Genomic DNA, 16,147 nt, shown 5'->3' with positions numbered 1-16,147 from the left:
TCCAGCCTGATGTTTAGTTGTTCCCCAAACTAAGTGGGGGAAGTCAAAAACAGAGAGAACCGAAGAAATCAGTCAAGCTGTCCTATGGTTCCCTGGAACAGAGAAACTGTACTTGTCAATCACATACTCTCAGAAAAAGAGACCATATAAAACCTACTTGTGAGCCTCCAAACCTGTAAGGATTTCCTACGGCATGAACAGCTCATAAATAGGGGGCTGGGTTTGTTGGGTTTTTTTTGGTCTATACTCTATTTGGTCCACAGCTACCTCTACTATTCTGCATGTGCAAGGATCACTTCTGTGTCTATTTCCGCAAAAGTGGATCCTTCTAAGCAGCCTCTGTACTTACAAGTATTATCTACAGAAAGCAGGTGCAGTGAAGCCTGCCAGGTCCATTCAATTTTCTGCAACTTAACACTAAGAAACGGTGAAAACAGCTCATGTGTTCTCTGGACAGTAGACTCCCATCAAATGGTTACTGAGCAATAAGGACAACCAACCTCTACCTTGAAAAGCTCTTCAGCTGCTTTCTTGTCCCCAAGCTGCAAAAAACATGGTAACAAAAGGAGTAGCCTCACAGTCACACCACAGCATATGCAGGGATATCAGAAGACAACATTTGTGCATTCGTGAACAGAAGAATTTTTCCATTCTCCGTCTCCTGAACCGCTCTACAAGTTTTGAGCTGGTGGTGCAAAGCCATTATTAACCACCTACCTGGCCTAAGAGGAGTGAATGGCTTAGAAAACAAGCGGCTTAAAGCATTCCTGCTGTGAAGAACCCAGTAATGACTGGTAATAGCTCTTCCTCATTCAGAGCACTCAGGGGTACAGAGCCTGCCACTTTGCAAAGCCCAATGTAAACTGCTGCTTCCTCTTTGGTCTGCTGAGTCCACCATGAAAAGTAGATCTTATTCTGGCATTTGACAAGTCTCCATCTTTTAAATGGCGCCCAGATTTGGAGCATCCTGTAGGTACTAATGGGAAAGTTTAACTGGGCTTGGCAGTTATTCCTTTTGGAGATCTGCCTCAAGGAAAATAAATGCAACATCTATACCGTGGGACCCCAGAGTACGTCCCAGGATGAGACCAGAGACCCACATTTGCACACTGGTTTCCAAAGAAAGGAAATCTTGGCATGCCAGCCAGTGGGGAGGCACCACATGCTCCCACAGGACCTCTACACTCTACTGGATGAGACTGCAAGGCAGACTGCAGCACAGGCTGTACAGGCTGAAGCTCTACAGAGAGAATAAACCATGAAATGGCAGCTGAATACAGAAGTCTTCCTAGTTGCCAGTCTCACTGTTCCCGATGTTGCCACTGCGCAACTGAAAATACCAGTAACCGAGCTAGAGCCTCACCGCAAGGTCCTCAGAGCAGACAGCTCAGACATTGCCTTAACCTTGAAATCATGACTGGGTGAGGCAGTCGTTCGCTGGATTCTCTCCAATGATTGCTTGCCTAATTCTATTAAACCAAGTCAACATACTCACAGGATAAACACCCAAATGACCAAGTCATGTACAACAGTCATTATTATTTACAGTACTCCATTGCAAAGCCTTTCCATCATGAGCAATGCTCACAATTCATGCACCATTTTTATTCTCAGTTTGCTAGAAAAGCCTAAAGCTGTGTTTGAACACCACAAATGTCAGCAATAACTTCTCTTTTGCGACAGATTTTACACTGGGACTGTTTAGGTTATCCATTGACAAGCAGCAAGACAAAACTCCTCAACAGTAATAAAATTAAATCTTAGAGAAAGAACTCGTATAGATGGCCAGCAAAAAGCCTGTTGCCAGACTGAGGTCCACCACAGGACCTCTTAAATGCTTAAGTAAATGGTTGTAGAGCCAAATACATGACTGTGAACACCTGGTTTGTAGATACTTCGACCCAAGATGGAAGCTCTAGTGCACACGATGACTGACATGGATCAGCAGAGAACTCGGTGATAAAAACCTGCTGTCCTGCTTTACAGAGCCTACTTTGTGGCCGTTCTCATCTGCATCAAATTTGCTTCACTTTAAAAAACACTGTAACAAAAAGGGATTTTTAAATATTTTCCATGGTCTGAATCTGAAAGCCGGGGAAGGGGGATTTTGAGGAACCCGCCCAGAGGACAAAGCTGGAAAGAACAAAGTATCATCCTGCAAGGGAAAAAAAGGTGTCATTCCCCGCTGTGTGGGTCTGCGCTAGCATGCTGAGGCAGTCAAAGAGGGGCGTTCACTTTCTTGAAGTTTGCATTTATCTATACTTACCTGTGTTTATATCCAAGCCTGAATGTTTTTTTTATGAAGAAAAAAAAAAAAAAAAAAAGGACCTAAATACGTGGTTTCTCTTAGTATCTGCTTCCCACACCAGAAGCCTGAACGGCTACCTTCAGAAAAGCGATACAAGGAACGCCGGTTGCTTTTTTTTGCCCCACATTCGGGGTTCGAAGCCCTACCCCTACACCCACAAGCCGTGCCCACTCGAGTCACCCCCTCTCCTCCCTGAGGAACAACCCCGCGGCGAACCACACGCCGGGGAAGGACCCTTGGCCTCTCACAGACCAGGCGGGGCGGGGGGGGGAAGGGGGGATGATGTCCCTGCAGCTGCCGCGGAGGGGCCGGAGCCCCGGTGCCGGCCCGGGGCGGCCTTTCCGCCCGGTCCCCGCCGCCATGCCCGGAAAACAAACAAAAACAAAGCGCTCCCGGGGGTGGAGCGAAGCGGCACCCACCATTTTGGGGGCCGGGAGGGCGGGAGAGGGGAAGCCCACCGCCCCGCAGGCAGCAGCAGCAGCAGCCGGACGGTCCCAGCCCGGCCCGGCTTGCGCCTCATCCCGCCGGGGGCGGGCAGGGGCTTTCCCCCCCCCGACACACACACGGCGGAGGCCGGGGCCTTGCGGTTGCTAACCTGGCCCGGCGGGGAGGAGTGAGAGGAGGAGCCAGGGCGGCCTGTGCGACAAAGCCCAGTGCGCAGGGAGCTGGTGACCAGGAAGCAGAACAGCGCCGGGCTGCCGCGGGGCGGGCGGACCCCACCGGAGCCCGCTGCCCCACGCCACCGCCGCCGCCGCCCCCCTCGGGGGGTGGGAGGCCAGTCCTGCCGCCCCCCCGCCCCCCCCCACTCCCCCCGCCTTGGCTCCGGGGGGTCGGGGCGGCTGCGGAGCGAGGCGGGAGGGCGGCCGGCCGGGTTGCTGCTAAGCCGCTTAGGGCCGGGGCTGGCATGAACCTCCCCGGCGGGGCGGCTGCGGGCTGCGCGCTGCGGCGGGGAGGCTGAGGGCGCGGAGCCGCCGCCGCCGGCGGTGGGGGCTGGCGGTCCGTCCCTGAGGAGAAGGAGGAGCGGGGGGGGGGGGGGGGGGTAGCCCCGCTCCCCGGGGGAAGGGGTGGGGGGGAAGATGGGGAACTGCCTCAAGTCCCCCACCTCGGATGACATCTCGCTGCTCCACGAGTCGCAGTCGGACAGAGCCAGCTACGGGGACGGGGCTGAGCCGGATCAGGAGCCGCCGCCGCCATATCAGGTAGGGGAGGGGGCGGGGAGCGCCGCGGTACGGAGAGCGGAGGCCGGAGGGGGACGACGGAGGGAGCGGAGCGGAGCGGGGCGGGCGGCGGGGCCCCGCGGAGAGGCTGAGGAGAGGGGCGCGGGGGGCCGCGGCGCGGGGCTCGGCGACAGGCCGCTCGCCCTGAGGGCCGGCCCGGGGGCCGCCGCTGACTCGTCTCGTCTGCCCCCCTCCACCCCGCTCCCTCCCCGCCGCCGCTCCTGCGCTGGGCGGCCGCCCGAACCGCTCCCTTTTCCGCTCACGCGTACCGGCGGGGAAGCCGCTTTGTCTCCCCTCCAGTCTCACGGCTCGGGCCTCTCGGCAGACGGGAGGCGAGGATCCCGGCGGGCAGCGTCGGGCGGGCCGGGCCCGGCTGGGGGCGGCGGGGTGTGAGGGTGTGTGAGGGTGTCGGTCGGTCCCGTTGCCGGGCGGGGGGCGGCCGCGGGGTCCCGGAGGAGGAGGAGGAGGAGGAGGAGGAGGAGGAGGAAGGCCGGCGCTGGCCGTCCGGCCGGTGCCGCGTCCTTTGTTGCTGCCTGCGGTGACATCACCGTCTGGCGTTGCGCTGCTCGGGTGACGCTCCGGGACGGGGACCGCGGCCGTGAGCGCTGCCCGGGCTTTGTCCGGCCGCGCTCAGCATCGCCCGGGCTTCGCTCCCGTATTTTTAGCAGCATCTGATCCCCAGTAAGTAACTCTCCCGGCGCAGCGGATCCTATTTCCCCTCGGTCGTGTGGGGCACCGAGCAGGGAAGTGTTGCCCATTGTTCGGTGGGTTTTTGTTGGTTTTTTTTTTTTCTCTTTTTCTCTCTCTGTCTCAGAGAGAATCTGTTAATTTACAGCTTGATGACGAATCGAGAGGGTGGGGGGAGAAGGCTGGGTGTTTTCTCTCTTTCCTCACAGCAGAGGATAACATTGATGTTGAGTGCTGATGGCGTTAATACCAAAGGCCCTGCTCTTGGTCCCTCTGGCCGCGGGAAGGGGAAGCTGAACTTGGGGTTGCACTTGTCTTGCTCCCTGCCATCTCCATCTCCATCCCCATATATAGAAATGTATATTGTCCTAAACGAGCTATCTACAGTCAACGGTTGTACAGCACTAAAACATGGGGGGGGGGGGGGGGGGGGAATATTCCAGTGGTATAACTGCACATTTTATTCAAGTTTTAAAAGTGTTTTCCTATCTGAGATAATTGGATGTGTTCCAGAGAAATCTATAGAATTGCAGCTGAGACGCAAATCCTGGAGGGTGACTTGAGAGCTCCCTGTTCCCTAGGATGGGAGTCACTCAGTAGTTGCAGACCTTGACGTACAATTAACAAAATCGCAGGAAGTATTTAGCTGGGCAGATGTGTAATCTACAAATGCTTTAAGAGGTTCAAGAATTACAGCCCTGATAGGAAGCCCTGTGAGTGTTGAAGAGAAGCCCCATATGTAGCAGCCCTTACTGGTGCAGTGAAGCTGCACTGGTGTTGCTGGGCAGTGTGTGCCTGTTTCGTTTAGGTGCAAAAGCTTAATATTAGAATAAAATTCATGATGCGGGGAATTTTTTTCTGAGTTCTGAACTACATCTGCTGAAGTTCAGTAAATGGAAAGTGCTTGGTGGCAGATCCAGTTTTTTAAAGGTTGTGTTATTCTAAATTAAGCCTTAATTGGCTGCGTGATTTAGGAGTGCATCGTATTTTTGTCAAATCCACATATAAAGTTTGACTGTTTGTGCTATTTATTGCATTTACATCTGTGATTCCAGGAGGACTTGTGGAGATTGTTGTTGGTTTTTTTTTTTTTCCTTTGAAGGCAACCTGTTAGGTCTTGTAAGAGTCACAAATCAAGTATACGCTCTGTGCAGGCCTTCTCATGTGGATTTTGGTGTAGATAAGTGCTCTTCCTTCATTGTTGTTTTTTTTTTTCTTTTTTTTCTTGATGAAGAACTTCCTGTTCATAAGTGCGGATAGTTGGTTGAGAACACAGTAGACAGTAAAATGAACCTACAGGTGTCTATTATTGAGTATGTGTAGCAAAACTTCTTTCACTTGAATAGAGCTGGGTAGAATCGGGTGATGTGCCTACAGGTGCTTGGCTGTCTCGAACATCGCTGGCTGTCCTGAAAGCCCCTCCGCTCCCTGGTCGTAGCAATTCCTAAAGCTTCACCTAAAGGTAGCATTTTGTGTCTCATATAGTCAAAATTCAAAGCTACTGTTTCCATAGGTCTTGAACCACAATGGTTTGTGATTTAAAAAAAAAAAAAAAAAAAAGCCTTACCTACAATATTATGCAGCATTTCACACACACTTTGAGGTTGAGGGGATTTATAATTTTAAATTGTTTGGGGTTTACAAGATGCACAAGCCAGACTCCAAATGTGAACAACTCCTTATGCTCCGTTATTGCTGTTGTGCTAGCAATAGGTCGCGCTCTCATTTTAACTTTCAAGTGGCAGCTTGGATTCAGTGTTACAAATGGGAATTTAGGAGTTTTGTCCTTGTTTGCGATGATTGCTTCTTTCACAGTGTCTTAACCAGAATTAGAGTCTGTATAATATAGAGACATTAGGAAGGAAGAGGATAAAATGAATTTGAAAACTTGTTCATGGCAACTAGCGGTGTGTGCAAGAAACTGGGAAATGAACAATTTGAAATTTAACTACTGAGATTTCAGCTGTAAAATTGACGTATTTTAGAAGAGAACAAAATCTGGTAGGTTTGCTTCTCTTGCGTTTGCAGCAATGATGTGTCAACTTCCTGAATAGATCTTGCAAGGTATGCGAACTAGGAGAAGGAAGCTTGTTGGGTGAAGGTATGTAGAAAATGACTTCTGTGTCTCTTGTCAACATAATACAGAAGTTAGTTACATTATAAATACTTTTTTGTGTTCTGACAGGATTTTGCTGTGGGCATACAGGCAGAAATCTTGTTAAGCTGTAATTTTTATTTAGCTATTGATTTCTAACTGCAAAATGAGCCCCCAATAATCATTTCAGTATTGCATGTCAAATTTCTTTTATCAGTGAGTGCTATTGAACTGGCTTTGTGAAATTCCTGCTTCCAAAATTGAGATTGACAATTGGATTGGCAGTATGGACCCATAGAGTAACAGGGAATATAACTTCCACTCAGAGGCTCTGCCTATATATACACCTGTCTCTGCTCTCAGTTTCTGTGGCAGTATGTGTTATAAGCTACAGCAGAAAGGCTTCAGAGAGGAAGCATCTTTTTAAACAGGTATCTGAGTTAATGAGAAAGTGGTCCATTAAAGCATCGGACGTTTTCCAGTGCATCAAGCTTAACGACTGATGTGGGAAGTAATTAAAACACACCGAAAAGAGAGCATGTTTGTATGGTGGGGGAAAGGAAGTGATTTCAAGAGTAGACCAACGTTTTCATAGACGGACACTAATTTTGGATGCCTCCATTTTAGAACCCAGAAATTACAACTGTTTTTCTAAGTGTTAAGCACAGGCAACTCCATTTTTAACCAGTGAATCTGTGATTAGGAAAGAGTTAGCTTTGGTTTTGTTTTTTCTCAAGTCCTCAAAATTGGGTATGCTTTCAAGTGTGTTTTCCTTTTCTGTGTATGACTTCTTCGCCATCTGTTGGCAATATGCCTTCTGCTGTTTTTCCATACAAGTTCACTGTTTTTTTTCCAGTTTCTCTTACTTCTAGTAGTTTTTCTCAAAGACTTTATTTTGCAGAACAGATGTGCCCCTTTTCTTAATCCTTGTCTCCTATTTCTGTTCTTAAATAGTTCCTTAATAGTTGCAGGAAATAATTTGCCAGTTTATTAAAATTTAGAATTTTACACAGTGAAGTACAGAATACTTTACATCTTTTCTCCCTAAGTTTCTACAGAGTACTACTGTGGACAAAATACACTGCAGTCTTCTAAAAAAGATGCATATACCACTTGCTGAATTAATAAGCTAAAAGCATGAGAATTAAGCGCAAGTTCTTGATATTGATACTGAACTTATAAAAGCACATTTGATATATTGATGTGGCACATAGACTAATAAAATATTTTACGCCTTTACCTGAAGAGATCCAAGGCGTGCTCCAGTACTTAGTACCACCCTGTGTTGTCTTAGAGGCCCAGATAAAATATTTCAGTGGCTTTTTTAAAAATAATTTTTTTATTTTTTATTTGGAGGGATTAATTTAAAACCTTTTGACCTGGATACTCCTTTGATTATTAGGCTGTAGGCACAGAATGAGACGAGAGATTGCAAACATGAGCTTAACCCAATGTCATGCTCCCATAATCTTCCAAAAGCTGTTGGGGACAGCAGGTTTTGAAAGTGCAATTGAGGATGTCTCATGGCTTCTCTTAAACTGAGGTTGCTGCAATAGCCTCCTTGGGCCTCCTCTGTTAACTGAGTGTCACTTGTACGCGTTGTACCCTCGTCCCCATCCATCTGTCTTGTTGTGCTTCATTCCAGCCATCCCCAGTTCAGGGAGACAGCACGGCAGCCTGTAGTGATGGTGCCCTGGGTCCCTGTTAAGTCGCTCTCCGTGATCCCCTCAGCCTGAGCGCGCTGCAGTAGATGCAGCCCTGGAGTGTTGCTTATCCAAGATGCTAAGTTGTCCCCAGTTTGAACAGTCAGAAAATTTTCTTGAAATACTCTACTGCATTTCTATGTGGAACTTGCTCCTGTGGATGCATGTGTTGGATGTATTTTGCTCAACAGAGAAACAAAGCTTTTATTATGCTCTCGTCATGACTGAAGTAATACATTACATTGGTGTTCTGATGCTGTCTTTTCAAAGGCATGGTAATTAATATCATTAAAAATTGTAAACCAAATTAATTCTGATACAGGAGTTGCACCCATTTATAGAAACATCCATAGAAAATTCTCTTCGGGTGCGAATGAGATGATTTATCATCTGTGATTACGTGTATTGTACAAGAAGGAAGACTATGGTAGTATAATGTGTTATAATTTAGCATTGAGTGGTTGTGCAAAGCTAGAACTGTGGGTATATGTTGGAAGAGCATAAGAAGAGGAAAGATGCAATGGGAAAACTTTACATACGGAAAGCTATCCATCAAAAAAGCAAACCAACTAGTAAGTTTACTTTCATGTAAGAGAAAGGAGTATATTTAAAAATTGCCTATGCAGGTCTTGCGCTTTTCCCTGCTTGTCCTCCGCATCTTGGTGATGACATGTATGAATTACAGCTGCATTTGTGGATGTGAACTGAAATACTGCTCCAGTCCACAATTTCTCAGTCTGGTGGAAACTTCAAAGGGCTTCAAACAAGAGTGTCTCTTTGTTTGTGTGTTGCTGGCTAGTGCCTTCTGGCAGCAGTGCCTGAGGTGGAGATCAGCTTCAGTGAGGAGACAAAGTGACGGAGAAGCTGAAGTTGAGAGTGCGCTGCATGGATAAGAAATGGTAGAGTAAGCCAGTGATGTTTTGTGTTTATTTCTTTTCTAGAATATGATTGCTTAAGCTACCTCATATAACGCATTCTCAAAAATGAACAAGTGTTGTAGTAGTATTCTGGAATAATCTCTCTCAACTGTGAAAGACCAAGCACTACGTGATAAAGTCACTCCTGATAAATGCTGCATTCAGAAAATCTCTAAGCCCTCCATGTCTTATGGTGCAGTTCTGGTAAATTATTTGTATGTGCAAAGCAATAATAAACTTTTATTTTTTTTAACATCTGTATAGGGATATACAGTTTGCTTCTCCAGACAGTAATGCAACATGTATTATGAAATTCATTATAATAGCATTCAAGATTATTTGGTTAGTGAACAATATGCCATGACACTTCTTACTCCTTCCACATCTGAAGATCTTAGCAAGTTTTCTAGAGAATTATATTGCTGGTAATTGGTGCTAGAGGGAAAGTTTCCTGAGGGTGCTAAGTCTAACTCCCTTTCTAGATAACAGTTAGAAAAAACTGTGCACCTGTATTTCCTGTGCTAGGCTGGCTGATAGGTGCTGTCTTCCATTTTGCTAGTGAAAAAACCTGGGAGGCAGGGGGAGAAGAGAGGAAGGCAGGCAAATCTGAAAATAAAGGATACCCGATGGCATTACAGAGTTAGGTAACTTTAATCTATAAAATACCCATTCATAACCTGTTTTTAATGAATATCTTAATGAGTATTGGCTGAATATTGTAATTCTTTGCCTGCTTAAAATGGATTTTTAACTCCAGTTAGTTATAAATATGAGTTAGACATGGCTAGAGGAAATGGGAAGTGTACGCTGATGTTGGAGTTCTCTGTGTTATCTTTCTATTATGAAAATTAGAGCTGGTTTCTAGACTCACTCTCGTTGAGTCGTCAATCAGTAAAGATCTGTTCCTAACCATTCTGGCCAGAAGTTTTTCCAAGAGGAACTTTGAAAAGAAGAGAATATGTTTATAATCACATTTGATGGAGTGAGTACTGCTTGCTGGTTTACATGGATTTCTGCAAGGAATGTCTTAAGTTGGATCAAGGTGCTGTACAAGGTCTGTCCCTGTCTTCCCATGTCCCTGTTCATCACTTCAATGAAGGAAAGAAGCTCAGTTTAATGAACACTTCTGCGGACCGTGGTAATGGTTGTAGGCAAGCTGGTTGCAGAATGTAAGGTCAAGAAACTAAAAATAACACCACTTGCTTGTGACAGACTTGTGTCTTCCAATCTTTGTGCTTGTCCTTGTTACTGCCTCGCCATAGACACACACAGAGAAACGTATTTATATTTTGAAGAGGTAATGTTCTGTGGAATAGACTGAAGTAAATCAGCTGTGACTTTTCTATGAGCTAATGAAACAGTTCCTAAGAGACCACAGAATTACAAAATGAGCAGGTTTTTAGGGATGTCATGGCTGAGTTAGAATAAAACCTCTTCAGCGGGAAAAAGCTGAAGAGTCACTGTTCTTTGACTCTAAAAGGCAAGACAAGCTTCAGTCTTGATTTAGACCACAAGAAAAATTTGCCCTGACATTATGAAGGTCTCGGAAGTGAAGATGTGTCTTGCTTCCTGAAGGTGGGTTGTGTTTTTGTAGATGCTATCTTTCTTCTTCTTCTGCCAGCCTCTCGGGGGGCAGCCACAGCAGCAACCTGTCCCAGCAGAGCTAGAGTCACGTGTAGCTTCTTGCTGGGTAAAACTGCACTGTGGACTTAAACTGAAAATAACCCCGCTCCCAAAACTGAACAAAACCAAACAAAATCCACCAAAAAAATCACTCTAGCGGCTCTAGCAGAAGGCATCGTCATTCTTAGTTCAGTCTTCTGTTTAGTTTGAAACTTTTAGCAAATCACTTAACTGGTCTGTGCTTTAGTTTCCTCACTGTAAAATGAGGAGGAAAGGAGCAATAAACTTTATCTTTAGTGCAGGCGTGTTTAGTAATCTAATCCATGTTTGTGAAGTGCTCCATGATAATTTGATTTTTAATAAAATAATATTCCTCCATTATATAACGAACCTCTGCAGGAATTTACAACAAACCTGTTGCTATAGAGAGGGAGCTTTATCAGAAGATCTGTTTAAGGCAGTAGATAAGTCTCCTAAAATCTGTTTGGAATCTGATAGTTCAGCGTTTATTTGGCAGCCTGCGTTCCAGATGCTCGATTAGTAGGAATGAAGAGGCCATGGAGATGGCAATAAGAAACCTTGCCTAATCAGGATGATGAATCTTTGTTATGCTGGAAGATTGTGCTTTCTTTCAGACAAGCTAACCCAAACAAGCCACACTGCCTTCCCCAAAATCTAGGACCACCGTGTGTTTAGGAAGCTCTTATGTTTCCTGTATGTACCCCTGGTTCATATCTGTGATCGGCAGCTGTTGCTTGCCATACATCTGGACTTTGGTTTCTGAACCACAGAAAATAAACTGGTTTTATGTTTTGAAGAGATAATGATCTGTGGAATGGACTAAAGCAAATCAACCATGACTTTCCTATGAACTAATGAAACAATTTCCAAGAGATCAAACAGTTATAGAGAGTGGTTATTTACCAGTCCTCCATAGGAATCTGCCAGCTGCTCTGTTTCTCTTCAGTGAAGAAGAAAGTCAGAATGCCGGTGGCATAAAAGCTGCTGGGCCACGATCCATGCGCAGTGACACGGACAAACAGCAGATGCGTGCAGCAACTGGAGGAGGAGATAAAAGAACCGTCCTTTCAACCGCAGTTGCGTCAGCCAAATCACAACCAGCTGGTTTATTGCATCGGGCATTTGTGCTGATCCACCAGAATGCTTGCGCATGCTCTCTGCTTCGTACACGTGCACGCATGCATACCGTCGTATCAAAGGCTGGGCTGATTTTTGAGTGTTCTCATCCTGCCTCTGCTTTTAGTTTAGGATGATGTAGACCTGAGGTGCCTGGGGGAGGACTGAAACTGTGGGAGGAATGAGAGAAACTGTGACTCAGGAAATTCAGTTCTTCCCTTAGCCCCAGCATGCAGCGATGAATGTGCAGACTATTATCCCTGCATTACTGAAACCTGTTTCCCTTGATTGTCTTTTTTGGACACTGGAGAGGCCTGTGTGTCCTCTTGTCTGCTTTTTTCCCCACTCAGAGCAATTTGTATTTCTAGAGGGATAGTTCAGAAACGGTCCTTGTATGTAGTTCACTGAACTCCAAGGCCAAATGCCCATGCGGGGACAACCTCATCCTCAGTGAAAGATAAATCTCAGCTGGCTGGCAATGCTGAGTTTTCCAGAGCTTGGGATTGTAGCCCATGTGCCATTAGAGTTTGGACTGCTAAGAGAGGTCCTAGAAGCATCAAGGAAATGCCTGGTTTATGACTAATAAAATCTAATGGAGCCACGTAAATATCCAGTGGTAAGCAAAAAAAATCATTCAGTGCTGGTTTGGACAAAAGCAAGCAATCTGCTATTCTGCAGCCACAATTAAAACCATAAAATTTACTAGATACTGCCAGTTTCTAATCTTTGTCATGGCAAAACTGCTTTAAAAAAAAAAAAAAAAGACGACTAGAATGCAACACTGAAATATATCTATACTATAGCTATATATACTTGGACAACAGTTCTGTACATACTGCAAGGTTTCCCTATAGTCCTCGCTACTCTTGCTCTGTATGGCTCTCCTGATGATTTGTATATAAAGCTCTAGCCAGAAAGGAAATGGAGCAATATTTATCTGTCTTCATTTAATCCTGTAAGATGCATCTTGGTAGTGGGGGATACAAATCTCTTATGACTCAGTGTGTGAATGTTGCAGAATTGGATGAGGCTGGGTGCTCTTGCCCTTTCTGTTTCAGAACTGTGGGAGACTTATCTAAGAGATGAAAGTGCATCAGATTCCATTATTTCAGTGTCTATGGGACAGTATAATGCATGACTACTCTGGGACCATGGCTGTGTCTGACTTCTATTCATCATTGTAATTAAACCCAGATACAGAGTTTGTTCTGTGCACTGAACGTTAATCACAGCATTTTATTAACATGGTTGTTGAAATCTGTAATTCAGACATAGTATAATTTTGCAGTATAGATTAAGACCAGTATTTATTTTGCCTGAATAAATACATTTTATTTAAAGTTTAGAAAGAGAAGTGATTGGTCTTAGGTTTTGAGCAAACAGGTGCAAGCATTGCTCGACTACAGACGTACCAAACTGCTAAACTGGTTTGGTCTGTACTGTTGCTTAACAGAAAGCAGTTAACCACTGTTTTCGGTGGAAACTATATAACAGGCTCAGATCAGCAAACTAATGCTCTAAATTCAGGTTTAGTTAAGAGACTGAAATTAACATTATAACACCCGTATACTTTATTTTATGCTCTATAATAGTACTTGCTTAATTGCCATTGCCCGTTTTTGATGTTTTGGGATTTCTCTTGGTTGATTTCTGTTTAGGTATTTTGATTTGTATTGCAGTTGCATCTATATATCTTCAATTTAGCTAATGAAATATGACTAAGTCATTGCTTTAGTGTCTGCTTCACAGAATTGTGTAATGTTGTATCCTTGAAAGCATATTGCCCTTCTTGGAAGGAAACAATATAACTTTTAAAATTCAAGCAAAAATACTTAATTTAAATTAATTGTTAATTCTTTTCTAGGTTAGTGCTTTTTCACCTCGTAGTTCCTGGGTCTCTGAGGCTCTATGGGCTGGTTTTTTTACAGTGCTCACAAGAGCTAATAAAATCCCATCTGTAGTCACTAAACTGAGAATACAGATCCACACCTCTACTTGACAATGTTTGGGGATCTGCAAATCGGAAACTAGTAAGAAGCACTGCATAGGTAGTGTTATCTAAGGTCTGTCCTGAGCCAAGAAAACTCCTCCGCCTGCCCTGATGGAGGCACACTGCTTTACCTGATGGCATCCATGTGGTGCTGCAGTGGCTGTGATGGCCAGGTACCCTCCAGCAGCTGGATTGGGTTAGATGATGGCTTTTGGCCCCAGCCTGAGAGAGAGATGCTCGGTTGCTGTCCCACCCCACCCTTGACTGGAAGTGGTAGTGTGGTATTTAAACCATCAAAGTGGATTCATACAGTAACTTGCCTGGAGCTCTGCTGGGTTGTATATAATCCTTCCAGCTAGTCATCTCTATAAGAACCAAAAATGAGGTGCAAGGAGGGGTTGTACATTATGTCTGAATTCGGGCAAACTCTCTGGAATTTCTAATTGAACTTGTATTTATTTTGCTGTGTGGCTAAACTACTGAAAGTAAGTTTACCAAAGAATGCCCATTCCTTTTGTAAATATAGCGGGTTGCTTGATTTACAGTAGATGGAGTCAGGTATTCAGACACAATGCTTAATGACTAATTAGTTGTGTTTTTAAAAATTCTTCAGGAAAGAAAAAAATACTATCTACACTGAATTTCATGCTCCAAGTAATCTTTGTTTTCTTCTGTAAACTGTATTCTTGTTCAGTGAGTAACCTGTTTTTATTACCTCCCAGAAGCAGCAAGATGACCTAGATCTAGAGCTTCCTGGGGAGAAGTTCACTTCACCCTATATATATATCTTCTGAAGTGTCTTTATGTAGCTGTCGCCTACTCTGAGCTGATAAACTGAGGAGAAAAGAGATGTAGTTTTAGGCTGAGGTAGGAAAGGAGGGTGTTTTATCCTTCCTCTTTTTTTGGGGTCTAGTAAATAACATCTTATGCACATGCCACTATTTGGATTCCAGCATGGCAAAGGCCGGACTTCCAAACTCCCAGCTGCAACATACAGAGCTTCACGTCTCTGTGTCTCCTCAGTGTGCTGCGGCTGAGTAATGACCAATTACCTCTTGGTTAATGAGTGGATTGGATCATGCCTTCGTCCTGGCAGGAGTTTCTGCAGTGGACTCTGAACGTGATATCCTGGGGTCAATGTGTTCCTCGCTCCTGCTGGATCACACAGATGGAGATTCCTCCAAGCAGCACTGCTGGCGTGGTGGTATTTTTATTGGAAAGCAAGAACTGGGAAAATGGTAGTAACAACTACGTAACAGATGCTACACCAAACAGGCTGTTGGTGCTGAGGGATCAGGCAAACGTTTCCACCCCAGGGTAACGAGTCAAATGGTGAAGAGTACTGTAGGCTGAGAGAAATTTGTCCATCCCTTTGTCAGCGTAAAGTGCTTTTTTAAATATAGGGGAGTTTATCTGAGGCAGTGTGTCAGCAACTTGAGCTCTTTGGGCTTCTGCAGCCTTTCTGGGGAGAGAAGGGTACTTTCTGTGTCCCAAAAGAAAGTGCCGCTGCCTGACGACACCACATTGGGGATAGGTGCTAATGGAACCCATTGATGGTCCTGTGTTGGGGTGTGTACCTCTCCGGCATGTGGGGAAACTAGCATCTGCGTTTGTTTTACTTGATCTGAGGCAGGATTCTGCTCCAGCACTTACAAATAACGGCTTTGACTGACACGACTCGGGAGTGAACGCAGCTGAGGCCAAAGGAGAGGCTTGGGGGCTCTCTGTGTGTTCAGCGGGCCACGAGCTGAAATGTGGCGTGCCCCGTGATCGGTGTGGCGTGCATCCATGTTTCTGGCACAAGGAGGTCTGATCTAACCATCCACTGCTGCCAAAAGGGATTGCTTTGCTTTTTCCCTCCTGTTTTCCACTTGCAGCCGTGTGCTCCGCAGTTGCTTTGTGGTGGCTTTGGTGCTTATCTGATCCCTCAGTGAGTCAGCTCATGCCCATCAAATGTCTGAAATGGGTTCTCAGGCTCTTATTTTCATCCTGTCAGATTAGTGAACCAAACTGACTTCCTGGTGGAGATTGGATTTATCTGCACTCTTTGCCATCTATATATCGCATTTTTACTTTGTGATATCTCTGGAAGGGTCTAGAGGTGTCAGGTATTAGATGTGTGCTGTTACCACCGAGTATTCCAGCAGTTTTGGGTTCTCTATGTTGCAGTTAAGGATGTACTCAGACTTAACTGCATACCAGAGCATGCACTGAATGAGTATCTGACGCTGTTGGGGTGTGAGTCCGTTTGGGAATGGTCTGTACATGAAATGCAGTCGAAAGGTGCCGTTTCTAACTTCAGTAGGGCGGTGATTTCTGTTGGAGGAATTTTGCTGCTTCAGGACAAATCTCTGGTGTAGACGAAGTCTTAAGTCTGTTTTTCTTAAATGTGATCTTTCTGGTTTAAAAAAAAACAACAAAAAACAAACCAACAAACCAAACCAACAAAACATAATAAAAGAATAGAAAT

General features: G+C 45.3%; 1 protein-coding gene across 1 annotated transcript in view; it reads left to right on the top strand.

The window, feature by feature from the left end:
• Positions 1 to 3,350: 3,350 nt before the first annotated feature.
• Positions 3,351 to 16,147, top strand: part of RNF11 (ring finger protein 11) — a 33,694-nt gene continuing 20,897 nt past the window's right edge. The window contains exon 1 of the mRNA XM_049809353.1: positions 3,351 to 3,507. Within this exon, the coding sequence (XP_049665310.1) occupies positions 3,385 to 3,507 (123 nt within the window). The 5' untranslated portion in view covers positions 3,351 to 3,384. The remainder of the gene's footprint in view (positions 3,508 to 16,147) is intronic.

Source organism: Accipiter gentilis, chromosome 8 (assembly GCF_929443795.1).
Source record: "Accipiter gentilis chromosome 8, bAccGen1.1, whole genome shotgun sequence".
Taxonomy (NCBI): domain Eukaryota; kingdom Metazoa; phylum Chordata; class Aves; order Accipitriformes; family Accipitridae; genus Astur; species Astur gentilis.
This window is presented reverse-complemented; position numbering and strand designations above follow the sequence as displayed.